The sequence below is a fragment of the Ahaetulla prasina genome, chromosome 3 (assembly GCF_028640845.1).
Source record: "Ahaetulla prasina isolate Xishuangbanna chromosome 3, ASM2864084v1, whole genome shotgun sequence".
Taxonomy (NCBI): Eukaryota; Metazoa; Chordata; class Lepidosauria; order Squamata; family Colubridae; genus Ahaetulla; species Ahaetulla prasina.
The window spans coordinates 217,919,358-217,945,596 of record NC_080541.1 but is presented as its reverse complement, the minus strand read 5'-3'; the positions used below and the strand labels follow the sequence as shown (position 1 = coordinate 217,945,596).

Here is a 26,239-nt window from a genome sequence, read left to right as displayed (position 1 = left end):
AAGGTGACCATGGTTCCCACAAGAAAAGTGTGTTTTGTCTAATGTATTTCATCCTCCTTCCCCCTCCCCCATGTGGAACTGAGGAATAGCAAAATGGCTTCTGCCAGGTTCTATTAGAAGTTGACAGGTAGTGCACTAGTGCAAAATTCACAAAGATTCAGAGACTCTGATACAGTAATTGTAATGAACGGAAAAGTAATTTTCAAGTTCAGTATACGTGTTCCACATTATTTAAAAACTGAAGAAACTTGGCTTCTGAAGTGATGGCAGGATGCTTCTATTACCAGTGATACTTTCAGAGCAAGTAGTTTTAAGGGGTGTGTTTCTAATGGATTTTCATTTATCAATATTCATACTTAACTACCAATTGCCAAATTCAAGGAAATATGCCCTAATATTATGAACATCAGTGTGTTGCTTTATCTGGGCAGCCTACTAATCTCTAAAGCTCAAATGGCATCTGTAACCAATATTGTGCAAGCAAGAGGCTATTGCTCTGTTCTAAACGACACAGATCCCCCTTGGAAGGATCACATGTATAGCCAGGATTGGAAAGTTGGTATGCTGCAGAACCAGAGTCAAGAATGGTTTATATGGGGCAAATGTTGACTTCTTTGCAAGATGAATTGCTATCTTCACAGAACATCTAGGGATGTCTTAATTTGAATTTGGACAAAGAACATGAGTTGCATATTCCGATTTAGCCATTTTCAATATTTAGTAAGTGAATGGCAGAAATCCATCAAAATTTCAAAACTGTTCAAAGACGCTCAGTGGATCTTGTCTATTTTGTTCAGTTAAATGCGGGAGGTTTTACTTTGCAAGTGTCGTGTCCCACCCCTCCACTGACGACCGGGTCAGGGAAATCCGAATCAGGCATGCCTCTGCAGCTCTGCCAAAGTCCTAGCAAAGTTCTCAAGGCAGGCAGGAGACCAGAAAGTGACTTCAGCAAGATATGTTCGACTTTGCCTGACTCAGAGAATGCCAGAAAGCAGATCCTTTATATAGGCCATGGGGTGTGGCTCCATGACTCAGCACTTATCCAGGCCTGCCCCTCCCTTCCTTCTGTCGCTGCCACCTATCAATTCTTCTGAAGCGAGGGTCACTCCAGTCTGCAGCTGTTGGTAATTGACTTTCTTCAGGCTCACATGCTGTGGGGGAGGGGGAGGGGTCTAGTTGCTCTGTTTGCCTGGGCATGGAGCCAGAGCTGGGGGCTGGAGGTACTTCTTCCTCCTCAGCCTGTCTGGGCATGGAGCCAGGGCCGGGAGGCATACTAGGACATTCCTCAGCGTTTGGAAGCAGATAAGAAGGCCCCGGCTGCGGTGAAAGTGGGCGAGACACAACAGCAAGGATATTTTTTTCCCTCTTTTAAGCAACCATTTTGTTGTTCTTTCAGAAACTACAAACTGCAATGTATAGCATATAAGGTTGTGTTTTGCAAGACATGAACGTTAAGTATTTAAAAATGCCAAACTAGCGGCTTCAGATGGTTTCCCTAAAAGGATACCCAATCCATTTTTCATGATTGCTAAAATTTTATTTTCCAAGCCTTTCAGCATCTCTTACCCAGGCAGAAGTATTTACAATTCAAAATGGGAGATTAAGAAGCAAGTCGCTAGGCTCCCAGGAGAAAATGTTGAAACTTCAGCAATAAAGAACAAGCTAAATGACATGCGGTTAACTTGTATGAAAGTGCTTTTGAAGTAAGCAGACAATGTGTGTGCACATGCATATGTTTTTCTTAACTCGAAAAACCATGTATCCTCCTCCTAAATATAGCATCATCCTGGTTTGCAAATTGTCTAACCCTTTTGATTGAAAATCCTTTTTAAAAAAACCAAAAAGCACAGAACAGTTAAACATTTACATGTTTATTTATAATTACAATTTACATGACTCCATAATGCGACCTCACCACAACGTGTCACTCTTTGCGATGAAGGCCTACAAAAAGAAACTAAAGCTTTACACCAACTTAATGCAAGACCTAGGGGGAGCCATGGAAATGGGGGTGGCGGGGAGGAGACGCAGCCTCCACTACAGAAGCCTTTCAACGGAATATTTCTACAAGGTAACAAAAGTGGCACAAACCTATTACTAAAGGCTTTTACCCATTTCCATGCAAGTGTGCCCTGTGTGCTCATATCCTCCACAACTATTTTAAAAACACACCAAAAAAAATGAACTATTTATAAAGTTGGGGGACATTAAGAAGAGCAACTGAATTTACTGAATCCGCCCAAGCTTCATTTAGAAGTTGCATCTCGCATTTTGAGAGAACACTGAAACTTGGAACTTTTCCCCCCTTTAAATCAGAGAGAGAAAAAAAGATCCCTCAAGATTTGCTGAAAGGGCATGATGTGTAAGTTTTCAGCCTTCTCCGCCTACAGAAAATCCGCAGTGGCGTAGAACGGCTCCTCATTAGAAAATCGACAACGGCATTCATCCCGGATCAGTTTTGAGATACTAATTCTTCTGAGAGGGGTGACCAGCACTCCAAGCAACTCTGCAGTGTGTAAAACTCTCCAGAGAAAAGATTTCTCAAGCGGCAAGTCAGAATTACAGATAACATGGTCAGCGACAAATCCCATCACTACATCACACGCACAACATGTTTGCACTAGAATTGGTTTCTAGACATCAAAACAATTGCTCCAAAGGAGGGGGGAAGGGGGAGGGAAGGAAGGTGAAGACAAAAGCATAGAAGTCAGAAGAAAAAGAAGACCAGCAGACTTGGCCATTCTCCAAATTTAAGTTGCTGGTTTCGGGTTGGTTTTTTTTTTTTTTTTTTTTGGAAGAGTTCAGAATTGCATCGCTTTCTTTAGGAATGGAGTAAGTACTCCTCCCCGTGCTCAACTACAACAGCGGCTGGAACTTAAGCAGCAGCACAGGTTCCTTGCACTACTTGCAAAAGACCCTCACTCGCAAAAAAAGAAAAATTGGGAGAAAAAAAAATTGAACCGGTGGTTCCCGAGTGCACTCCTGTTGAAGTAATCCCAGTGCTCCCATCTGCTGTGACAGACTAGCAATAATCCCATTGGAATTCAGGCTTGTGAAGGTAAAAGTTTCATTCACCCATCCTTTTTTAAGTGCAGCAAGTTTGTATTGTTCCCTCCTTCCTATGTACATGACTTGATAGCGATGTGGCTGAAAGCTCTAAAATAAAACAGAGACATGTTTGTTTGTTTTTACCAAATATACAATAAATTTGTTATTAAATTTGTTTGCTGTCCATCTCATTGCAAGTTGACTCTTTTATCTACCTTGCTCTGCTGGATGCTTGTTTACTTCAAATGAATAATAAAGGGGTGGAGGCATATGGTAAACCTTTTCACAAGTAAAAACAGGAGAATGTGAGGGCATCCGTTGTTTACGATTCCCAGACATGTCTGAAATGGTATAGGCCGGGTCTCCTGCTTGAGAAGGAGGATGGACTAGAAGACCTCCAAGGTCCCTTCTAACTCCCTTTTGATTGCTTGAAATCACTTTAAAAGTACACTGGAAATATTTTAAGTTCTAAAGGTTAACTAGGTACAGCTAGTCTTCCGCTTATGACTGGTCACTTAAGTGACTTGACTGAAGCTACAGCTGACGTCCCAAAAGTTGCAAGTAAGACCTGGTTCTGAAGATCCGATGGCCACCCTCATTCCCGATCATGTGATTGCATTTTGGGTGCCTGGTAATTGGCCCACATTTCTGACCATTTGCAGTATCCCATGGTCATGCAACCATGATTTATGACATTTCCATCAAAACCTGGTGTTTTCTTTTGGCATAAAATGTCCGGTAGTTAGCAGTGGTTCGCTTAATGCGGTTGAAATTTGCTTAACAACCATGTATTCGTGTAACAATCGCAACCAAAAAAAAAGGTCATAAAATCAGGTGATCCACTTTATGACCAACAAAAACTTATAACCATAATGGGCAGGTTCCATTACGGTCATAAATTGAGGATTAAAAAACCCTCGAAAAATTCTGCCTGCAAGAAAAGCTCGCACCACCATAAAAGTAAATATTTCACTGCTTTAAATACCTCCTCCAAAGAGTCTAATCAGTTAGGTTTGAGGAACAGATGCATTATGAGCAAGCCATTTAATTTTATTTATTTATCCCAGCTGCTCTAAGAAAGATGAACCTAAAATACTTTTAATTTTGTAACTTGCCTGCAGAATTCAAACTCTTCCAGTGCCAACTCTGGGAGTAGCCTGACTTCGCCGTACGGCTCCAGACCCCCTTCCACCACGAAATCCCCCACGAAAACTGCGGCCACGGAGAAATCGTCCAGAAACACCAAAGGTCTCTGTGTTCAGCTTCCGTTCTTCAGCCCACGTTGTACGCCGTGAACTAAAGAACAAAAGTAACCAGTTTTCCTGTTACAGTCAAGTTCTCTTTAACTTTCGGCTGCAAAACTATTTGTCTCAAGCAAAGACTAAGGCTAAAGTCATCGCATCATTTCCCACACAAAGACTGTCACAAAATATCCTATAAAATATGCTTTATGATTGTAAATTATTCCAAATCATATTCCTGTTGCTGAGATTTCCAAAGCACATAGATCAAGTAATTCAGAAGGATGAATTAGGGATAAAGGATTCAGTAACCAAGCAGCAATATTTATGAGTTAAGTTTCAGCCAAGAATATGTTATATACATTTGATTTTTTTCTGCTTCCCTCTATCATTAAAATCTTAACTGAGGACAGAACTTGGTAAAAGTTAAGAAACAAGGATATCAAGAGCCCCAAAGAATACAGTTTCTAAATATTTTGGATTCCCATCACACAAAAATGAGATTAAGGCTCAAATCCAAGGATTTCTACAAAGTTTTTGGTTGATCGAGTTCTTTTGGTCTCAAATTTCTTCCTCATCCCCATCTATGACTGCTTACCAAACTTTAAACCTTAAGTACTACAGAGTACTTTAGAGACTAAAAAAAAAAAGTTTTTAGTATGGCTTCAATAATTTGGGAAGGGCTGAAGGTAAAATCTAAAATATAGTACAAAATTGAGAAAGGCATTCATTAGTAACTGAAAAAGGACCAGGGACTGCAGATTTAAGGACATTCATTGTTGAAAAGCAAATTTCTGCTCGATATACAGGATACCAGGCAAAAACAATATTAAACTGACAGAATTAGTGTGGAAGAGATAAAATAAAGCTGCTAGAGTTTTGTTACCTAGACTTCAGTTCGGATGAGATGTTATCAAAGAAGGATTTTGTTTTGTCGTAATAGCAGTTGGGTCCCAGTAGATCTTCATCTGGGTTGCCATCACAGTTTTCAGCAGCCACAGTAGGCTCCCCCTTTTCTTCTCCGGTGTCAACTTTATCATCTGAACGGAGAGGGGGGAGAGAGAAGGAATCATTATTTTAAATGTGCATATATAATAACAAGCTATACTGTTACTAGATCAGGGGTCTCCAAACTTGGCAACTTTAAGACTTTAGCTCCCAGAATCCCTCAGCCAACCTGGCTGGCTGATGAATTCTGGGAGTTGAAGTCCACAAGTCTTAAAGTTGCTAAGTTCAGAGACTCCTGTACTGTATGTTTTCTTTCATCCACACCAAAAGGGAGAGGGAACGGGAATACAATAAACAGCCAAAATGCTAACCCTTGAAATTAAGTTTCTTCCTGAATTCTTTATCCAATTCTTCTCGGTTGAACTGTGCATTGGCGCTTTCAAAGTCAAAGTCACCTTCAAACTTGATTGTATTCTCTTTCACGGCAGCTGGTCGATTCTGTCCTCTGGAACGATTCCTAGTTCTTCTATTTCCTAAACAGAAGATGTTACAATCTTCTAGTGAGAATTCATTTAATTTTAGACAAAGCAAGGCTTGACCTCACATGCTCCTTGCTCAAGGCAATGCATGATGCCATGTTGTTCAACATCATTTGAATTCCATTGAAGGGATGCCAGCAAGCTGGCTGATCTGGTACTTCTCATTCTATTATGCTTGCCTGGCAGGAATACCTAGAATTTGACGGAGATCGCCTTACACTCAGCAGAAGACATCCATCAAATCAGACACGTCAGGAAATTTTGCTTCTGAATCTTGTTTATACAGATAGTCCTCGACTTACAACCATACTTTCAGTGACCGTTCAAAGTTACAACAGCATTGGAATAAGTAACATGACTGTTTTTCATGCTTATGACTGTTGCAGCATCCCCATGGTCATATGATCAAAATTCGGATGCTTGGCAACTGGCATGTATTCATGACAGTGATAGTGTCCTGGGGTCATGTGATCCCTAAGACACGCAAAGTCAATGGGGAAGCCAGATTCACTTAACAACAGTGTTATTAACTGAACAACTGCAGTGATTCACTTAATGACTGTGGCAAGAAAGGTCATAAAATGAGGCAAAATTCACTTAACAACTGTCTTGCTTAACAGTGGAAATTTGGTGCTCAATTCAGGTCGTAAGTTGAGAGCTACCTGTATTGCGACATAGTGAAAAATAATTCTATTTAATTTAGAAATATTTTGCTTAACTTCTACTCTATTGAACGTTACAGAAATACCGGTAAGTTGTTGCATTCTAATTCATTTTACATTTTGACTTAGATTTGAAATATTTTTCCTAGACCAGCACAGCTTCCTCAGCTAATGCTGCTAAAGTCATATCACTCCATAAGACTTCAGGTCCTTGTGGACTATACTGATGTCCTTTCACTTTAATTCTTTTAGTTTTTCATGCATAGAGACGTTGAACTCTTCTAGCCTTCAACTGAAGTAGAAGTATAGTGAATTAATTAGGAGTAATTAATCTTGATTCTTCTGTGAAAGGTTGCATTATAGCAGTAATGCAGAAGAGGGCAATTCAGTTGCTTTGAAAAATTAAATTCAATTATTTTGGACAATTTACAATCAGGTAACATACCTGATCTCCTCCTCTGGGGCCTTCTATTCTCATCATTCACCTGCCCTTGCGTTTGCACAGGTGGTGGGTCAACTATATCTAAGACAAAATAGGAAAACCTGTTCACTCCATATAGCCAAGATGCTGAAAGGCAACAGCAGATGGTAGTTCCAATTACTATTAATTTAAAACGCTGACATATTGTCTGAAGGAAAAGATTTCAGTACCATTTGTCTTGTGATTCTGCTGAATCTGACGTGGGTTGCGTTGAATTGCTGGAGGAGCTTTGACTGCCTTTTTGGGATTCAAGCTGTTATCCAGCGGGCCAGTCTGAACAGCCTGCTCCACCATTGGACTTTTGCGCACTGAATGAACAGATGGAAAAGCAGCACCTGAGAGAAACCAAGAACGTCAGTAACCCCTGCATTTGTTTGGACCAAACTTGATTTGTGCTCAGAGACCTTGGCTCCCCTCAATCCTGTCAAAAGATTTTGAAACAGAACCTTCTCCTGAAAGAGGCTTACTGTAGGAAGCATTAGCGATTGATCAAAAACACTGCACGGATGGAGATGCTACAAGACACAAATTCAATGTTCCTATAGTTCTTGAATAGTAGCACATTTCAACAGGTTACTTGAAATAAATTTCCCTGCACGTATTTCACACCAAACCAGATTGGTTCTCAGATTTAGATGAAAATCACACCCTCTGAATCTTTGGGAAGAAAGTCTGAAAGCTAAGCTCTTTCACACAGAAATGTGAGTACTGACATAATTGAAAGATCTGGTTCACACATCACAACAAAGTTGAAGTGTGCTCTTCTAAGTTACAATTGACTGTGTAAGTGCCACATGCTAAGCCAAAACCAAACAAGTAATATTGCTCAGAATGACATATGAATGTAGCCACATTTACAAAAAGTTAGCTGCTCGATTGTCAGGTGATTAGATCATGGATTCCTCACCACATTGACACAAGCAGCTAGTAGCAAAGCTCAAAGGTACCAGTATAAAAACATACCAACTTCAGACTTGTGGGATTTGCTAGCAGATTGGACCAGTCCATCCAGCAGCAAATCTACAAGTTAAAACCAGCAAATCTAAACATTCCATAATAATTTGGTTCAATGGAAAACATAGCTTTTCCTCGGAGAGCACACATTCAAACTTTCACCAGAATTGGTGTGTTTCACAAAATCTTTAGCCTGATTATCAGTTTACCTGAGAAAATAGTTTCTAATATAAATACCATAAGAAGTCATTTGGAAGCCATTCCACTCAAACATGCAAATTTAGAATAGCTGTGAGAAATCTGTTTTAAAAGAAAACTCAACAAAGCCTCCAAGAGGAAAGAGACAAGCTTTCAGCCTATATGTCTGTAAAAAAATTAGGAGCTGACCTCAGGAAGGTATGAAAAGCCTTTGAGGGGGAGGAATGAACTAGTAAAGACTTAGAAAAGCAGCTACAATAGTTCAAAGATTGCTTCTTGACCTAATCTATTTCAAGTCCTCTTGACAAGTATTAAGCTCTATATCTAGTATTGTTTTCTGGCTATTTAACACTGACAACAGCATGAAGCAGTTGTGAAGAAAACAGAAGCATGGCAAGATCAAGGTTCCTGCTAAGGACACATGAAGCTTCTGTTTTGGAAAGAAAATAAAGCATGCAGATACAGGGGTTCCTGTAGCTCTTCAACTTCAGAAGTCAATTAACTGAATATATCACTCTTTCCTTTTGATCTATGATTAAGTTCATCTCCTCGTTCCCATCAAATATTCCATTACTGTGATGCTGATTGAAACATTAAATACGAGAAAATGTATTATATATAAAATAGAATCATCCACAAACCTTGTCTGGTTTATATATCTTTTTTTTAAAAAAAACACTAATTGTATTTGAGACTAACTCACACAGTAGGCAATCATACAGAGATATGCATTTCCACAGTAGGAGAAAGTCCAACCACTTTGTAACTAAATAATTGAAAATTAGATCTGAACCACTAATTCCAATTTATGTAACTATATGCTTACAGACATACACATTTTGTTATTGCTTGAAATAGTAATATACATATACATATACATATATATATATATATATATATATATATATATATATATATATATATATATATATATATACATACATACATATACATATATATATATATATATATATATATATATATATATATATATATATATACATACATACATATACATACACACACACACACACACACACACACACACACACAGACACACACACAGCTTGTTATGTCAAAACCTCTTGAAAAAATTTTTAAGTGGTCCTGAAGGCAAAAAAAATTCTAGAGCTGCAAATTAACTTCTAAGATGCCGAGCTGACAAAACAGCATTACCCTTTCTGAATATCCACTGCACGAGATTCAGAAAACTTCTATTACTACTTAAAAGCCACTCACACAGCTTCCCCAAAAATGATTCTGAGGAGATCTGCAATTTCAAATAGTTCTTCCTCCATCTCTGCTTTAGACAATCCAAAAGGAAGTGTGAAAGAAATGCCACTACGTTCAAGGCTATTCAAGAAAATGCACAAAAATGCATTTAGAAAGCACAGAAGAAAATGATATAATCACCTGAAGTAAACAAGCAGCACAACTCCCTGAAGAAAAACTTACTATAAAAACGTTCAGAATACTGAACAAAGAGGCTGCTCCTTGTCCTCGCCTTTCCAACTTTTGCCTACTGTTGCTGAACCCTGGCCTCACATGTTTGTCATAGAATTCAAGCAAGAGCAAACTGCCGGCCCATCAACTAGCCAGGATGCCAAATTCACCAGGCCAGAATTTATCCGGAGAAACCATTTTACTAAATGTAAACTGCTGTATTCCAATGCCACTCAGGAATTCGTAAGACATGCCCATATACAATGAATTGCTTTGTGGCTGTCCTATCATCTGCCAATATACCAAATATTATAGGAATAATTTTCTCCCAGCTTTAATTGGTATTTCCCCCCCTTTTTTCTCTTAGTTGCACAGGTAGGACTTTTTGCAAAGTGGAAGGCTTCCAAATCTGCAACAGCTCATTCTCCATGTGTTTATGATCCCAAATTTCTCTGGCTCCGCCCTGCGCTATCCCTTCAGTCTAGTTTTCACCTCAGAACGTTAAATGAGTGGCTAAGAAGTGAGTTCCTGTTCATCTACCCATCTGATGCCTGGAGCAGGTTCACCAAGCCTTTCAGAAACAAGACTACTACAGTAATTCTTGCACATGTTAGGAAGAAGAAAGTGTGTGGTTTTTTTTTTAATAAGCAAAGCTTTTGCAAACACCATGCAATTCTTCTAATACTTGGAATCCTCAAGCTGCTGTTACCCTTAGAAGACAGCAGATGTGGCTCTGATGACAAGTCAGGCTCTGAAACTGGCTGAGGAGATGAAGAAGTGCTAGGACTGGAAGCAGCTGCTGATGCTGGAGGGCTTACCAGCTTCTCTAGAAAGACAGACAAGGGAGGAGGAGAAAAAGCAGAGGAGGAGACTAGTGAGACACACGGCAGTACTGACATCCAGACGACTGAGGAGAGAAGGTTTAAGCAGCTAACATATTCTTAAAAGTTCTGAAACTTGGAAGAATTTGACCAGGGAACAAGACAGATCCTGTTAAGTTGCCCACCATCAGATATACATTACACATCATACGCTAACTTTAGGCAGAAATGGCTTTAATAAGTGACAGAAATGAAGAAATGGACAAAAAAAATTAATATGTCATTTAACACTGAATCATTTATTTTTCCTGAACGAATATATGAGTAACCTTTAATTTTCTCACTGCTCAGAATTCTACCCTGTGTGTTTCCAAAAATATGTTAGTGATCATGTAGAAAACAGAGTACAAAATTCATCCAGCCCTACAAAAACCCAAAAGAGTAACTGCTCAGATGCACTGAAAAGAGGAAGGAATCCTAATAAGTGTTCAACTGATATTCATTACTTAGTACATTTTACTCACATATACCATCCAGTGAGTAGCCCGTCTAAAAAAGGATTAGTTGAACAAACTTCACTTAATAACCTTGTTTAAAACCAGTAAACAGTTAAAGCTTAACACTGGTTTTTGCAAAGCTAAAGTTTTGCTTTCAATTTAGCAAAGGTCCAAATTCAATGTATGTTTAAGCCTAATGTTCACTCTATATATCGGTCGTTGCCAAGGTGGGAAGTCTTCAGATACTTATAATGAAAGTATAATGATAAATGTAATGAAATACTTTCTCACAATATTATGATACAAATTATTTTTTTAAATGCTTTTCTTATTCATCAATATGTATTTCTCAGAAGAATATTCTCTGCGGACATGTAGCCCACCATTAAATGGTGCAGCCCAGAGACTGATCATCTCAGCCACAGGAAGGTCTTTGTTACTCACCTAAACCAAGAGATGCTGCATATTGTTGACCAATTAAAGAATTAGCAGCCAGCTGACTGTAGGATGACATCCCTCTGAAAGGACTATAAGGCACATGAGGTTGAAAAGAAGATGCAGATGCAGAGCTCAGAGACGACTGCAAAAAGTGAATGTGAGACAATTAGCAAAAAGAAGAAAACAGTATGGATGACGGTACAAAAATTTCTTATATGCTTTAAGAAATGCAAAGGTTAATATGTATTATGCCACTGTTGATTTAATCATGGTTTCTCAAGAAGCCAAAGTGATCTGGCTGCTAAATACGTTTAATATCAAGCTGGCAGCAGCAAAACATCTGGTTGATAATTTTAAATCTGATGATGTTGTGAAAAGAATAGTATCATGCGAAAAAAAGGAAAATCCTTGTAACCATCAATTTACAACTCAAATGAGGAAAGATTCACTTCAGTTGACTGCGTTCATAAAGCATTCTTAATGTTGGCACCAACTTTACCCATTTTCTGGTTTATTTCAATACACTAAACCATAAATTAATCAAATGGATTAGATATCACAACAGAATAAACCACCCCCCAAAAAATCTAAGAGGAACACTAAGGATAACATTCTTACGAAAATGCAGTTTACTAGGTTTTAAGCTGACCTCAGTAAATATATAGAGTACATAAAGTGTCATTATATTTTAGATTTAAACAGCCATTGCAGTTTATTAACTATGGCTGATTTATTATGAAGTGTAAGCCAAGTAGTATCTGAAATTATTAACGTACTGGAAACAATGGCAACTTACTCAAATAGTAGACAAAACATTTGAAAAACCTAAAAACTCAGGTCGTTTCCTGTTTTTATTTATATGTTCCTAAAACAAGGGAAATCCAACATTCATCTGTACTCAAACCTGAATGTTCAGATTTTTTTAAATGGCTAGTACTGTTTTTGTTTAAATAAGACGAGATGTCTAACTAAACCAATTTTCAGAAGGAATATGCCCTAGTTACATCAGGTTTTCCAAGAAAATCTTTACCAAGGGCTATTTTTCAAATGAGTTCAGACGGAAACACTGGTCAAAGACTGACCTTAAATAGCCAATGATAGGGAACACTCGATTTCCATGTTACAAATGACCCACTATCCTGCTCTAGTCAAGCGACTTAAAATATTTCCCCATTAGGATCTGTCAGAGCTGTAAATTCATTGGGAGAGGACCCCGTTTATAACATCACAAGTGGGGACATCCTTGGTGGAAATAGATGAGATAATCAGCCTTCCATTCTTGTGAGGTCGATAAAATAAGAACCCAGATTGTTGGAGGCAATATGCCGACTCTGTAAACTGATGTAAAGCACTGTGGAGTAGTATATAAGTTTAAGTGCTATTGCTATAATCTTCCCAATCACTCTCTAGTGTTTTGGAATAACGAATTTTTTTTGTTTCCATTTCTGTTATAATTGCGCTAGAGCAAATAAACAGGTCTTAATAAGATTACTAATATACTATTGTGGTTAAGCTGTTTGTGTTCGTGTTTTCATTCTTTACTTCACTTACACTTCTATTGTTCTTCCCCCTGTGCACTATATTCAACAGAAAGCTATAACACCAATTTAATCTTAGAAAACATAACAAGCAATAATAGAGCTGTTCTCACTGAATTAAAATTCATCAGTAGGAACCCGCTGCCTACTAGGGGTGGTTTATACTGTTCGACATTCCTAAAGGGATACAAGGTGAAATGTTTATCTGTTCCAGAGGGAATTACTTACTTGGACAATAGCAGGATCTTGGGGCAGATTATGCTGTGCTTTTGGAGGCTCACATACAGTGATATCTTTAATGTCACTCCCTCGGAAGATGATATATTCATAAACTTCTTCCCTCGGAGGAGCAGGGCGATCTGTGGGACGATCTTCTGTTCCAAATGAGCGCACTTTGAAGAAAGATTTAAGCATTAGTACTTGAACTCGATACCTGTTTCACATTATTTTTATATACATATTGTCTTTTTGGGGGGCTATATGCTTTGAGCTACACTATCAATTCTCAAAAGAGGAGTTAGTATTCATAGAAGAAAATATTTGTAGCTCAGGGTTGAACTGTGGGGTCCTTGGCGCTCTCTGAGCTTGGTGGTTTTCTTGCAGATGTTTCATTACCAAACTAGGTAACGTCATCAGTGCAAGTTAGTATTTTTTAAGAACTTATACTGACTGACCTGGCTACAGAGCGGTCCAAGTTGTTAGCACTTGTTAACGAATATTAAAGGCTGCGCCTCTTGCCTCCCTTTCCATTTACACTATTATTCCTTTGGAACTCAGATAACTCCTGTGAAGGAAAATGTATTAACTAATAATTTCTCAAGTTTTTCTAATCCAAAGAGTAATGGAAGAAACTTATTTCTCTTTCATGTATCCTCCTGCAAATCGTGGCTGAGTGACAGAACATCCTGGGTGTCCTATTTAATGTTCTCTCCAAGAAGCTTATCCACCATTTATGCTGATAGAATGTGATCTATTTTTAAGCCGTATTTTGAGAGTATACATTAAATGACTAACCTTACAGTCACAATTGAGTCCAACATTTTTGTTGCTAAGTGAAACATTTGTTAAATGAATTTTGCCCTTTTATGACCTTTCTTGCTACACTTATTAAGTGAATCACAGCAGTTGTTAAGTTAATAATACAGTTGTTAAATGAATCTAGCTTTCCCACTGTCTTTGCTTGTCAAAAGGTCACAGGAGGTGATCGTATGACCCCGGGACACTGCAAGCATCATAAATACGAACCAGTTGCCAAGCATCCAGGTTTTGATCACGTGACCATGGGGATGCTACAACGGTTGTGTGGAAAATGGTCATAAGTCACTTTTTTCAGTGCCACTGTAACTTTGAATGGTCATTGAATCAACTGTTGTATGTCAAGGACTACCTGTACAATTATGGTCTTACACTAAGCATTCTAAAGGAAGGATCTATCCAATATGTTTTCAGCATTAGGCAGAGACATTTCATTTTCCAAATGCTTTACATTATTTTTTTCTTCCTGAAGAATAAATATTTTGTTTATAATGTCATGTTTTAAAAAACAAACTGGCTGGAAATACTTATTAAAAATACTACATAAACTTATTAAATAAGGATACAACAACACTGTTTTAATACAAGCAGCAATGCTGTATTAACATGTTAAGTTTCTCTTAGGTGTCAAAATAGATTACTCAAAATTATACTTGAATATTTGTTTTTCACTAACACTGCTCACTTGCAGGAATGAAACCATATAATTTGGGGCTGAAGAAAGAAGTAAACCAAATATTGAAGTAATTCATCTCTTGGTTTTCTTTAAATCATGCCTATCCACCCCTGCAGAATGGAGCAATTAGGAAGGAAGTTTGATACTGAGAGAAATGCAAAATATTTATTCAACACAAAGCAAAAAAAACCAAAAACCTAGATTTTTTAAAGACAGTAATTCTCAATCCAAAGACCTGTGTAGTTTTCAATGGGAGAGGAAGGAAAAATATGACAGTTGGACAGGAAGATCAAGGAGTTGTTCCACACAGAAAAAAAGTATAGCTTAATAATAGGATTCACTTTTTGGAGTACAAAAATTACATGTGTATTAGGCTGAACTGAATCAAATTAGCAGAATTTCCTTCTCATGGCAGGAGATTCCTTTGTTTTCACTACAACAACTGACAAGCTTCCTCATTCATCCACATTTGTTGCTGCCAGATTAAAGCTAGAGGTGTAGTTATATGTTCAAGATATGCCTCTGTACCAGTTAACAACTGTACAACTCTTCAGATGCAGCCATTTTTTTTTTAAAGCAGTACCTCTTTTATTTCCTTCCTAAGCATAATCATAGCACAGCAGTTCTCAATTTAAGAAAATTAAGCCTAGAATTTTAGTCATAAATCATTGTGATCATTAAGGGAGACCTTCACGTGACAGCCTCCCTTAACTACAACCCCAGTTCTCCCCATTGTGCTTGTTAAGCAGCTGCACAGGAGTGCCTCAGTTTGGGGGAGGCCTTGGAAGGCCCAGCACTCAGAAACCTGTCATGGTTTGAGGGGCCTCAGCCACTGGCACGTGGGCCTTCTACTCCTCCCCACCAATTCCCTAGAGGTGTGGGTTTTCTCCTTGCCCCATCACGCCTGGGTCCCTGGTGCTGCTGACAGATGTGCCCAGTTGATGCGAGGCTCAGATAGAAAGCTAGCAAAGGCAATCTTCCTCAGAGGCAAATCTTTCTTAAGGCTGACCAGGAATAGGAAGTTGGCCAGCAGAATGATGGGGCAGGGTGAGGTGGGGCAGGGAGAAGGCCCAGGCCTCTTGGGACTAACATGGGAAGAAAGAGACTTGGACAGCAATGGCCCTAGATCAGGGTTCCCCAACCCCCCATGTAATTCTCAATCCAAAGACCTGTGTAGTTTTCAATGGGAGAGGAAGGAAAAATATGACAGTTGGACAGGAAGATGCATGCCAGAAACAGGGCCGTACAAACAAGCAAAGCCTCATCTGCGGGATGCAGGCAGCACACAAAAACATGCGCCCTCCGGTCCGCAGAAAAACCTCTCTACATGGAACCGGTCCCTGGTATCCCAAAGGTTGGGGGCTACTGCCCTAGACAACTGATGCCTTCCAGCCCACAATGGGGAGGAGTTGCAGAACTCCCAAAACTGCAGGAGCATGCATGCTGCCAAATGCTCTCATTTTAATCATGTGACCAGGGACAGTACAACATTTGGAATTTGGGATAGGGGCCGTAAGTCCCATTGTTCAGCTCATTCTAAATTAGAATAGTCACTGAACGAACAATTTTAATTCCAAGTCAAGGACACATTGTTCTCTTAATATGCTATGGTCTCTTCTATTAGGGAAAATGACATCATGGGTACTCCATCTTTATTTGCTGAAGGCAGGTAAAAACATATTTATCACATGCAGGATAGACCAAGAAAAACATTAGCAACAGAATTTCAACAGATTCCATCAGAGGAAAGTTATGATACTTTCCCAAAATGATGCAAGAAGACTGGGAAATAATTTTTTATCTTAGAGCAGTGAATAAAGTAATTAAAGAGATTTAAATTCAATGATGCTCTAAATCTATTAAGTTTACTTAATAATCAATCATTTTTAATCTAGTTAGATCTAGATATTAAAAGGCAAAAGATTACCAACTGGCAATTTTTAATGGCCCTGCGCACAACTCAGTAGTACAGTGTTTCACCAGTACTCATTAAATTAGTAAATTCCTGGTCTGTAGCATTCATTCGTAAAATTTAAGTGACTGCTCATCTGAAATACATGACATGCAGCCAATACTAAAAATGCAGTCATATATACCAAAAAAAAAAAAAAAAAAGGCCACATAAAATTCAGAGCAGCCAAAAGGAAATAACAAAAATTACATCTGGTACCACAACAGGAAATGGGCACCATCGCACATTCAGAACCCCAGGCTACTGCACAGAACCCAAGCCTTCAAGGTCTTGCAGGTCTGGGGCCAATGCAATCTCTGAAGGAACAATATTCCAGAGGGCAGGCACCCCCTGCAAAAAGGACTCTCATCTTGGGTCCCAGATGACACTACTTAGATGGGACCCACAGCATGCCCCTGCTGCTGGACAGGACAGAAAAAAACAGGGAAAGATGATCTCATAAATAATCCAGCCCAATAACAACAGTGCTTGACTTATAAACGGCTTCATAGTGCTTTACAGCCCTCTCTAAGTAGTTTAGACTCAGCATACTGCCCCCAACAATCTGGGTCCTCATTTTACCCACCTCGGAAGGATGGAAGGCTGAGTCAACCTGGAGCCGGTCAGAACTGAACTGCTGGCAGTCAGCAGAGTTAAGCCTGCAATACTGCCTTCTAACCATTGCGCCACCAGGGATCTTAAAGCCCAAGCCATGAAAGGCTGTAAAGGTGACTACCCTCATCTTGAATTGCACCCAGAAGCACACCAGTAGCCAATGCAGTTTTGACGAGCAGTGATGTTGCATGTACCAAAGCACTTTTGACTGTGGTGCACATTCTGCACAGATGAAGCCCTACACAGAATGTATAATAGTAATAATAGTCTTTTTGGTCATTGTACATCATTTGTCGTGTCCCACTCCTCCGCTGACGGCCGGGTCAGGGAAATCCGAATCAGGCTTGCCTCTGCAGCTCTGCCCAAAGTCTAGCAAAGTGACTTCAGCAAGATAAGTTCGACTTTGCCTGACTCAGAGACTGCCAGAAAGCAGATCCTTTATATAGGCCATGGGGTGTGGCTCCATGACTCAGCACTCATTAAGGCCTGCCCCTCCCTTCCTTCTGTTGCCTCCGCCTATCCAGTCTTCTGATGCGAGGGTCACTCCAATCAGCAGCTGTTGGAAATAAACTTTCCTCAGGCTCACATGCTGTGGAGGAGGGGGAGGGGTCTAGCTGCTCCGTTTGCCTGGGCATGGAGGCAGGGCTGGGGCCGGGGGGGTGCTCCCTCCTCTGCAGCCTGCTTGGGCATGGAGCCAGGGCTGGGGCCGGGAGATGCCCCCTCCTCAGCCTGTCTGGGCATGGAGCCAGGGCTGGGGCCGGGAGGACATTCTTCAGCGTTCGGAAGCAGATAAGCAGACCCCGGCTGCGGTGAGAGCGGGCAAGACACAACATCATTGTACATCATGTACACAACAAAATTGGTTAATGTATTATAATCCTCTAATTGGGAGGTCATTAGGACATGACTGACTGAGCAGGCTTCCTGGTCCAGGAAGGGGTGCAACCTACAACACAACCCAAAGCTGTGTAAAGATTTCTTAAGCATGGCTGCCTCTTGCTCCTCTCTCAGGAGCTGTGTGTCCAAGAGGATCCCCAGGTTACACACTGGTTCTGAGGCAGTGCAACAACCATTCAGAACCAAAATGGAAAGTCCCAGGTTCCAGAAGGCCCCAAAACCCAAAGTCACTCTGTCTTATTTTTGAAGGAGAGCTGAACTGCAATATCCTTTATTAAAAATGCATAACCTTTTTTGGGCTTTGATGAAAATACAAAATCAGAGTCCCCCACTTCCCTTTCTAGAAATAAAGATTAATTTCAAGAGCTGAAGAAGCTTCTTAGGTGAGAAGTGAAATGTCTTCAAAGAAAAACAAGAAATTCCATTTACCTCTTGAAAAAAGCACCTTTGGGACAACCATGACCTGGATGACTGAGAATCTCCATAGATGCTTTCAAACTTAGTTTAAGAACACTACATTTAGATGGACCAATCCTGCTGCTGCAGGTTCTCCTTTTAAAGTTCCTTAAGGATCAAAAGTTACATTGTTAAAGCAATCAAAGTTAAATGAGGATTTGCAAACAGATTTCAGCATTCTTCAATGACTATACAGTATTTTATTTTTGCACACTCCTTTCCTTGGGGAGGAAGAGTTACAAAATCAATTTCTTAGGTCCTGTTAGGAATGAGGGCTCCCAGTGGCACCAACACTATTTGGCCACTAGAGGACTTTGCAGCACTCGGCACCAAATCCACTTCTATTTTCCCAAAAAACCCAGCTAGATTTACAGTCCTACAAAATTCTTTCTTTAGCAAAGATGTGATTCTGGAATTTTTGAAGTGCTAGTCCTGCACACACTGAAGAGATAATGGGTCAATTTCTAAAGACAGCTGAGGAGCCTGTTGCTGCCACTACAAAAGGACTTTATGCCCTCTTCTGTTACCACATTGCGTTTCTCAGTACACACAGTCCTCAACCTACAACCATTCATTTAGTCACTGTTCAGACTGCATTATTCACCTAACAACTGTGTCAAAAAAAAATGGTAAAATCAGTTGTAGCTCACTTAACAACCACCTTGCTTAGCAACAGAAATTCTCATCCTAACTGTGGTTGTAAGTTGAGAGTTACCTCTATCTGGATTTGCTTTCTTCTTTTACATATCTATGTTTTGCTTCTCATACATTATAAATATTTAGAAAAGATTAATGGAAAGGGACTAACTGGCTTTTCTTCTCCATTTGTGTTTTGGGTCTCAAGAACTTTTCTTAATTAAACAGAAGAATCGTTCATTCTTTGGTTAAGGGTTTTTTTTTATTTTCACCATTTTGTAAGAGACTCATCAAGAGCTTCATTGGGAGCAGCTTATTTAACAGTATACAAAACCCCTCCCCCTACCTGGAATGGATTCTAAGGCACAGATTTTTCCTCTTCATTTTAGCTTGCTTTTATAACACTTCATTTTGGAGTTATTTAGTGTTCCAATATTATTAGACTGCATTAAGGATCCCAAACATCCTCTGTAGTTCAAAAAGTGCCTTTTTCCCCCTTTGCAAGATCTACAGGAAGCTGGGAATAATTAGCAAATTTTAGCTACTTCCTAAAGGGGTTTGACTTTCTGCATTACTGGAAGCCAATGCCTACGACAGAAACAATGCCTGTAAAGCTTTGCCTAGCTTTAGCATTGCCAAAATTTCAGTTAAAAAGAGCTTTGCTTCAAACTGACCTAGGTCCTCTCCAGGGGCTGGTAATTCCTTCCATGTAAAAGCTCAGCAGTGATCATAACCAGGGTTTTTGAACCTTGGAAGCTTTAAGATGTGTGGCATTCAATTCCCAGAATTCAGCAGCCAGAAATCCACATGTCTTACAAGTTTGCCAAGGTTGAGAAACACTGCATTCCTTTTCTGAAAAGACAAGACCCCAGCCTATATTTCTACAGGAATAAAGGGCACAGGATTGATAATACTGATTCATTCTGCTATGATATGGATGTCTGAGTTCTGGCATAAGTTACTGTCTACATTGGTTCCAAAGGATGGCGGACTTCTTCATGGTTCTCATCTCTATTTTAATCCAGTTGCCATCTTATTCTAAATGAATATGGGGTAAGCCCTTCTTTGTTCATCAATCCAGGATACTAAATCAGCTGCCGGCAGTTGGTGGACCTAGGCAAACATGAAATTGCTACCCGCAGTCCCAAAAACATTTATGATTTATTTAAAAACTTCAGCACTCCAGATGGCCATTCAATTCACCTCTATGCACAGGCAGCTTCTGGCCACATCATAGTGATTTCACTATGATAAATGATTTCACTATTCTGAAATCACAAATTCCAACAGACAGTATGCAAAACTGCTAGCAACTCTTTCCTACAAGGTTTCTGGAATTTTGGCATGAAAGTCTGTAACTAAATAGTCTAGTGCATTACAATTAAGGATTAAAAATCCTAAACAATTTAAATGGTGCCATCTCACAAACATTAATAACTCCAGGAATGTGGGTCAAGTCAATGCTGTCAGCCATTATATACATCTGCCACAACTTTGAGAGCTAAGAAAATTATGAGAGCCTTTCACAATTTAGGGCAGGACCCCCACATCCAGAGGCAACAGACTGGTATGGGACTGTGGCCTGTTAGGAAGCAGGCTGCACAAGCGGCAGGTGAGCAAGTGAAATTTCCTCTGTGCATGCACAGGATCTAGGCTGCATGTGAACCCATCCCCCATCCCAGTCCATGGAAAAATTGTCTTCCACAAAACTGGTCCCTGGTTGGGGATCACTAATTTAGGGGACTCGTTTCTTCTGCAATGGCTTGTGCTTGATTGGATAACCAGCTAAAAGTTTCTTAACTTTCTCCCCAATTACACAACATTATTAGCATTATGTTCTATCAACCTGTCCATGACTAGAGGAACCATTTAGCTAAGCCAGGCTGCATTTTGGTGTAGTAGTTAAGGTGCTGGTGTAGAAACCAGGAGACTATGAGTTCTAATCTTGCCTTCGCATGAAAATCAGTTGGGTGACTTTAGGCTAGTCACTCTCTCAACCCAATCCACCTCACAGGGTTGTTGTTGCGAGGAAAATAGGAGGAGAAAGGATTATTATGTTGCTATCTTGAATTACATTAAGAAACAAGATGTTCTAGCAATGGCATTCACAGACAATCCTTGTCTCTGCAAAAAGAATAATTCAAAATCCTTGGTGCTCTCTAAGCATTCAGTCTATCTTTCATCAACTTAGTCTTTGTAGTCTCTAAGTCTGTTTCTGCCTTTCCTGCAACAACACTGCATTTCTTTTTTTATTGTGGAAATCTTTCAAAAGTGCATTTTAAATGTTACATTGCTTTCTTCCCTCCATCTCCTCCAACTTTTTATACTGTTCATTCAATCTCCGTTTATTTACACCACAAAGGCCATATACCTTGAACAGGATTTTCTTGCTAGTATGTCAGGGTTCCAAGTAAAACCCCCAACGAAAGAAAACTAAGAGGTTTGAGTTTCCTCAAACTTCCATTTTATTAGAGATGTCATATTGATGCTTCTGGGAAAACCTGAATCTGAACATTTCCAGATTTTCCACACCCAAAGGAAAGTTCAAGTCCCTGTCCATCACCCACATGTCCATCATATGGTCCAATCAAAGCACTTTCCCAACTGGAGATGCCTCTCAGTTCTAGCCCTCCAGGTGCAGGGAAAGATGTCCTTGACTCTCTGAGAAAGGAATGTTATTATGACTATACAATCCCCCCTCCCAGTTTCTCACAGTAGTAAATGTGGCAGGCCTGAAGGCCCAATGAAAAAGATGGCTTCCAGGCCTGACAGTTTGTGTGACCTTATTTTAATGCAATATTCGAAAATGCTTCCTTCATTGGAGGCCATGGAGGTTTAGTTCTGAATTTCTTATATACACACATTTTTTCAAAGGCCCTTTTTCCATTTTAATTTTTTTCCTCTAACATAAATGATGGGGGAATGCTTTTACAGTTGTTTCTGAACCAAGCCAGGTTACCTCAGCTTTTCCTCACTGGAACAAAAGAAAACCAGTATTACTACACAAAAATGCTTCACAACTCCAGGTAACTCCACCCAAACAACAAAGCTACCAACTGTAAGGCTTCACAACTCTGGTTATTTTTTTCTGGTGGCAAAACCACAAATATTCTATAAATATTCCCACCCTGTATATCACAGTTAAAAAAACATTTCTCCACCTCTCACAATTTACACCCTGTAGTTAACTGTTAAAAATCAGAGCTGCTACAAATCAAACACTCTCAGAGTTAAAAGAAAATCTACTTGTGGGTATAATCTGAACTTTTCCAAAAAAGCTTTTGAATCAAAAGGAGAAATGGAGACTGTTCCTTAGGCATCATATATTTTTCTTCCAGAATATGGCATTAAGAAACTAAACTGCCAAAGGGAGACAGAGCAGCAAATTGGGGACAGAGAATAAAGTTGAAGAAAGCCACACATTACTCAAACAGACTCAACATCAATCAAGCAAATCATCTATACCTTTGCCACGATGAATGCTACTCAGTAAAGTTTAAAACTGATCTGAAAACAATCTAAAGACAGGAAAGAAGACACCCATTCTCTGGAGGATCTTAACTAAAGAATACTCAAAAGTTCTGGCTGACTTTTCACATAAACTTTAGAGCTAAAAAACATTCTAGCAAACTTAGCATTAAGTTCTAACAATCCACACTATTAACAACAAAGTAATTCCCATTTTTTTCCAAAATGACATGTATCAACACATCAAAGACAGAACAAGTTGATCCAGTGTTTTCAACATGACTACCCACTCTGCTGCTCACATGGACACAGTATGCATTAATCAGTACTTGAGTTTGCATATATTCTCCATAAAACTTTACTAAATATACTCAGGAGCACTGTTTAAATTTTAAGTTACCTTCTTATTCTAAGCCACAAAATAATAAAACTGGCTCAAAACGGAAAGCCAACATTACAAAGTGCTGGATTTCTTATCCTGCCTCTCCTTATATGGGACTTCAGTGCTATATTGTGCCTTTGTACTGCAATCTTAGAGACGTGTCATTCCAACAGTAGCTTTGCTTACTTCACCGGGCAATAATTATGGAAAAACTGAATTTTAATTTATAGGCTTCCATTAAATCATTCACAGTTTTTTCACAGTTCTCTTGATTTTCTCTCAAGTGGGAGGGGAAAGAGCTGAATAAAACAGAATATTCATTGCTGTTTAGCTAATTTCCTGAGGCCCATAAACAGAGCAAATGGATAAATGGCCAACTACTTTTGGGAGTGCAGTTTTGCTATCAACAATGGAACGGGCTGGCAACAGACACAGAATATCTTGTTTTCCAGAATAAAATGCATTTTATATAATATATTCCTAAAATAGATTAAAACATTTTAGCAGGATAAAACTCTTGCACAAAGTACAAACTCGACACTTCGGTTTCAGTTAATGACACTTTCATCCTTTCTGAGAGCTCTTTTAAGAGGATGGGAAAAATTATTTCTATTTAATCCCAACATTTCATATATATAGTGATTCTTTAGAAAAATACTACCGTGCAATAAATTTCCACATTAATTGTACACTCTTAGTGACTTTTCTCCCCTCGGGTATAATCTTACAAAATAACATCTTCCCCTAAAGCATTTTATATCTTAATTTCTCAGTGGCGTAAAACAAACAGTATCAGTTATATTTTGTTTTTATAAACAACCACTCCACATAAGAGTGTGAGTATTTTGCCACATATGCTTTCCAGGGACAATTCTGAAAGTGCCCAACATAAACAGCATTATAGCCATTTAGTGTGGAACATCTACACTTTTCTTTTGGAAATAGAAACCTTCTACCCAAACACACAGAATGGAATTTTTTCCAACACTACAATTGCTTTTACTGAAGTCAAACAATGTGAGGATCCAATATGCTTATGAGACTTGGAAATAGCAAAGTTAAAGAATTACTCACAGCACTTGCTTGCCCATTGTTCACAAAATTACAGCCAAATGAAGCCACACACACACCTGCTTACACTTGCATGACAAACCCAACCCTAAACCATTCAAAACCAGATCCATATATATTGTTAATGTTAATTGCAGAGTCATGTCTAAAAACCATGACTGGCCCTTGGAAGTCACCAGTTTTTACTAAGCTTCTCTTCAGACACCCCCCCCCCAAAAAAAAATCCCTGGCACAAAGACGCCAGAGAATCACTGGAAGCTCAGCAATTTCTCCCCCCCACCTCCACCACCTTCAGAACCCAGAGTAGGGTAAAAGGAGGGAAGAGGGAAGCCCCCCCCCCCATCTGTCCGCAACCTCTTTCCTGACCATGGAAAACTTTTGAAATCAGGCTCAAAGAAGCAGGTTGCATGCAGCGGGGCTGTTCCCCATATTCATAACATAACATAACATAACATCAGAGTTGGAAGGGACCTTGGAAGCCTTCTAGTCCAACCCCCTGCCCAGGCAGGAAACCCTACACCATCTCAGTCAGATGGTTATCCAACATTTTCTTAAAAATTTCCAGTGTTGGAGCATTCACAACTTCTGCAGGCAAGTCGTTCCACACACACACACACCCTAAAAAAATAACCCTTAGAAGGAAGCAAATGGGTTTTTTTGTCCTACAAACACCACGACACCCCCTCCCCCCTTCCGGGGAATTCAAACGACCTTCTCCTTTTCCAGTCCCGACTTGCAAATGTCTCGTTTAATGGCTCCTCCAGCTCTGGAAGGCCTTATTTAAATTTAAAAAAAAAGGAGCCCCACGGGAAGGGTCTCCCTTCTTTTACTCTATTCCCCCCCACCCCACCCCCATGTCTCACATTCAAACCGCCCCCCCCCGGGCGGGGGGAGGGCTTTACCTCCTTTGCAAACTGCGGCCGGCTCTCCCTTTTGCAGGTCTGCGGCGCGCGTGTCCCTTTAAAGGGATGCTGGCGCTCCACGCACTCCTCCTCCTCCTGGCTCCCCCCCCACCTTTTGCAACCCAGCTGCGGCCCTCCCGCCTCCGAGCCCCAACAACAACAACCAGTCGCGCTCGCGTGTCCCTCCCTCCCTCCCTCCCTCCCTCCCTCCCCCCCCGGGCAAAAAGGGGGGGGGAAGAAGAGAAGAAAGAGCGGCGCGAGGGAAGAGAAGCCAAATCCCGCGGCGCCGCCGCCGCTGCTACCGCCGTCCTGCGCCATCGGCTTCCCCCCCCCGCACCCCCCTCTTCCTGCCATCCAAGCCCCTCGGGAGGAACCGGACTCAGGCGGCGGCGCCCACTCCCCTCAGGATTGTGGGGGGGCGGGCGGGGGAGAAGGGCAGGAGGCTGAGGAAAAAGGCGTCCCGATTCGTCGCTCGCCGCCGCCGCCGCCCACCCCATATTTCCCTCAGGCGCGCCCCGCCGCCTCCCCCCTCCCCGCCGCCGCCGGCCGGCCCGCCTCAGGCCCTACCCTTGGCGAGGGCGACGGTGGAGTTGTCGGTGTCGATGGTGTAGAGGATGCCCTCGTAGCGGATCTGCGCTTTGGAGATGAGGCTTATCTTGCTCCCGATATACGGCGTGCCCGAGCTCATGGCGTCGGCGGAGAAGGGGGGCCCGTCGGCCGAGCAGGGGCTCCGGGGGTGGTGGTGGTGTTGGGAAGGCCTCGAAGGCGGCGGCCCCCGACGCAGTCCGGCCTGCCTGCCTGACGAGCTGGGACTGCTGAGGAAAAGCGGCGGTGGATTGGAGGGAGGGAGGGAGGGAGGGAGGGAGGGAGGGAGGGAGTGCCGCAGAAGGCGACCCGGAGAAGCGCCCCCCCCCGGAGCAAGGCGTCGTCTTCGGCGCTATTCGTCGCCGCCTCCTCCTCCTCCGTCGCACCTCCCCGCGGCTGACAGGCTGTCTCGGCGGCACGCGCGCCCTGCCTGGAGTGAGAGAGACAGAGAGAGAGAGACAGACCGACCCACCCGCTCGCGCCTCCGCAGCGGACTGAGAAAGAAAACCCCTGCCGGCCGCTCCTTTTATAGACCGCGGGCAGATTTGGGGAGGGGGGGGGTTAAAATGGAAGAGCCCGGCGAGAGGCAGAGAAAGGAAAGAAGCCAGGACGGCGGCAGAGGGGAGGGAGGGAGGAGGAGGGAGGGGAAAGAGAAAAGAGAAGGTGGGCGGGGCCAAGAGGAGGGGGCGGGGCGACGCAGGCGCCGCGGGCTCTCGGCGCGCGCGCGCCGGGCGGCTGGCGAGAGGAGCGGGAGGAG

General features: G+C 41.1%; 1 protein-coding gene across 3 annotated transcripts; it reads right to left on the bottom strand.

Moving 5' to 3' along the window:
* Positions 1-1,851: 1,851 nt before the first annotated feature.
* Positions 1,852-26,015, bottom strand: LSM14B (LSM family member 14B). Of its 3 annotated transcripts, XM_058178829.1 has the most exons (10): positions 25,465-26,010; positions 13,037-13,200; positions 11,277-11,412; positions 10,224-10,340; positions 7,090-7,254; positions 6,884-6,961; positions 5,609-5,770; positions 5,176-5,329; positions 4,164-4,344; positions 1,852-3,156 (listed from the first exon to the last, which is right to left on the bottom strand). In XM_058178829.1, exons 1-9 carry the CDS (start codon positions 25,583-25,585, stop codon positions 4,173-4,175), a joined length of 1,269 nt encoding a protein of 422 aa, XP_058034812.1. In that variant the 5' UTR covers positions 25,586-26,010; the 3' UTR covers positions 1,852-3,156; positions 4,164-4,172. The 3 variants fall into 3 exon arrangements, with proteins under 3 accessions (XP_058034812.1, XP_058034814.1, XP_058034813.1); XM_058178831.1 differs by lacking the exon at positions 10,224-10,340 and having other exon boundaries at positions 25,465-26,015; XM_058178830.1 differs by lacking the exon at positions 6,884-6,961 and having other exon boundaries at positions 25,465-26,011.
* Between the last annotated feature and the right edge of the window lie 224 nt (positions 26,016-26,239).

Coding starts and splice junctions, on each gene's coding strand:
- LSM14B (XM_058178829.1), bottom strand. CDS start 25,585: ATGAGCTCGGGCACGCCGTATATCGGGAGCAAGATAAGCCTCATCTCC. Junction 7,255..10,223: donor ACATCTGCTGTCTTCTAAGG/GTAACAGCAGCT, acceptor GGTTTCTCTCAG/GTGCTGCTTTTCCATCTGTT. Junction 6,962..7,089: donor GCAGAATCACAAGACAAATG/GTACTGAAATCT, acceptor ATTTTGTCTTAG/ATATAGTTGACCCACCACCT.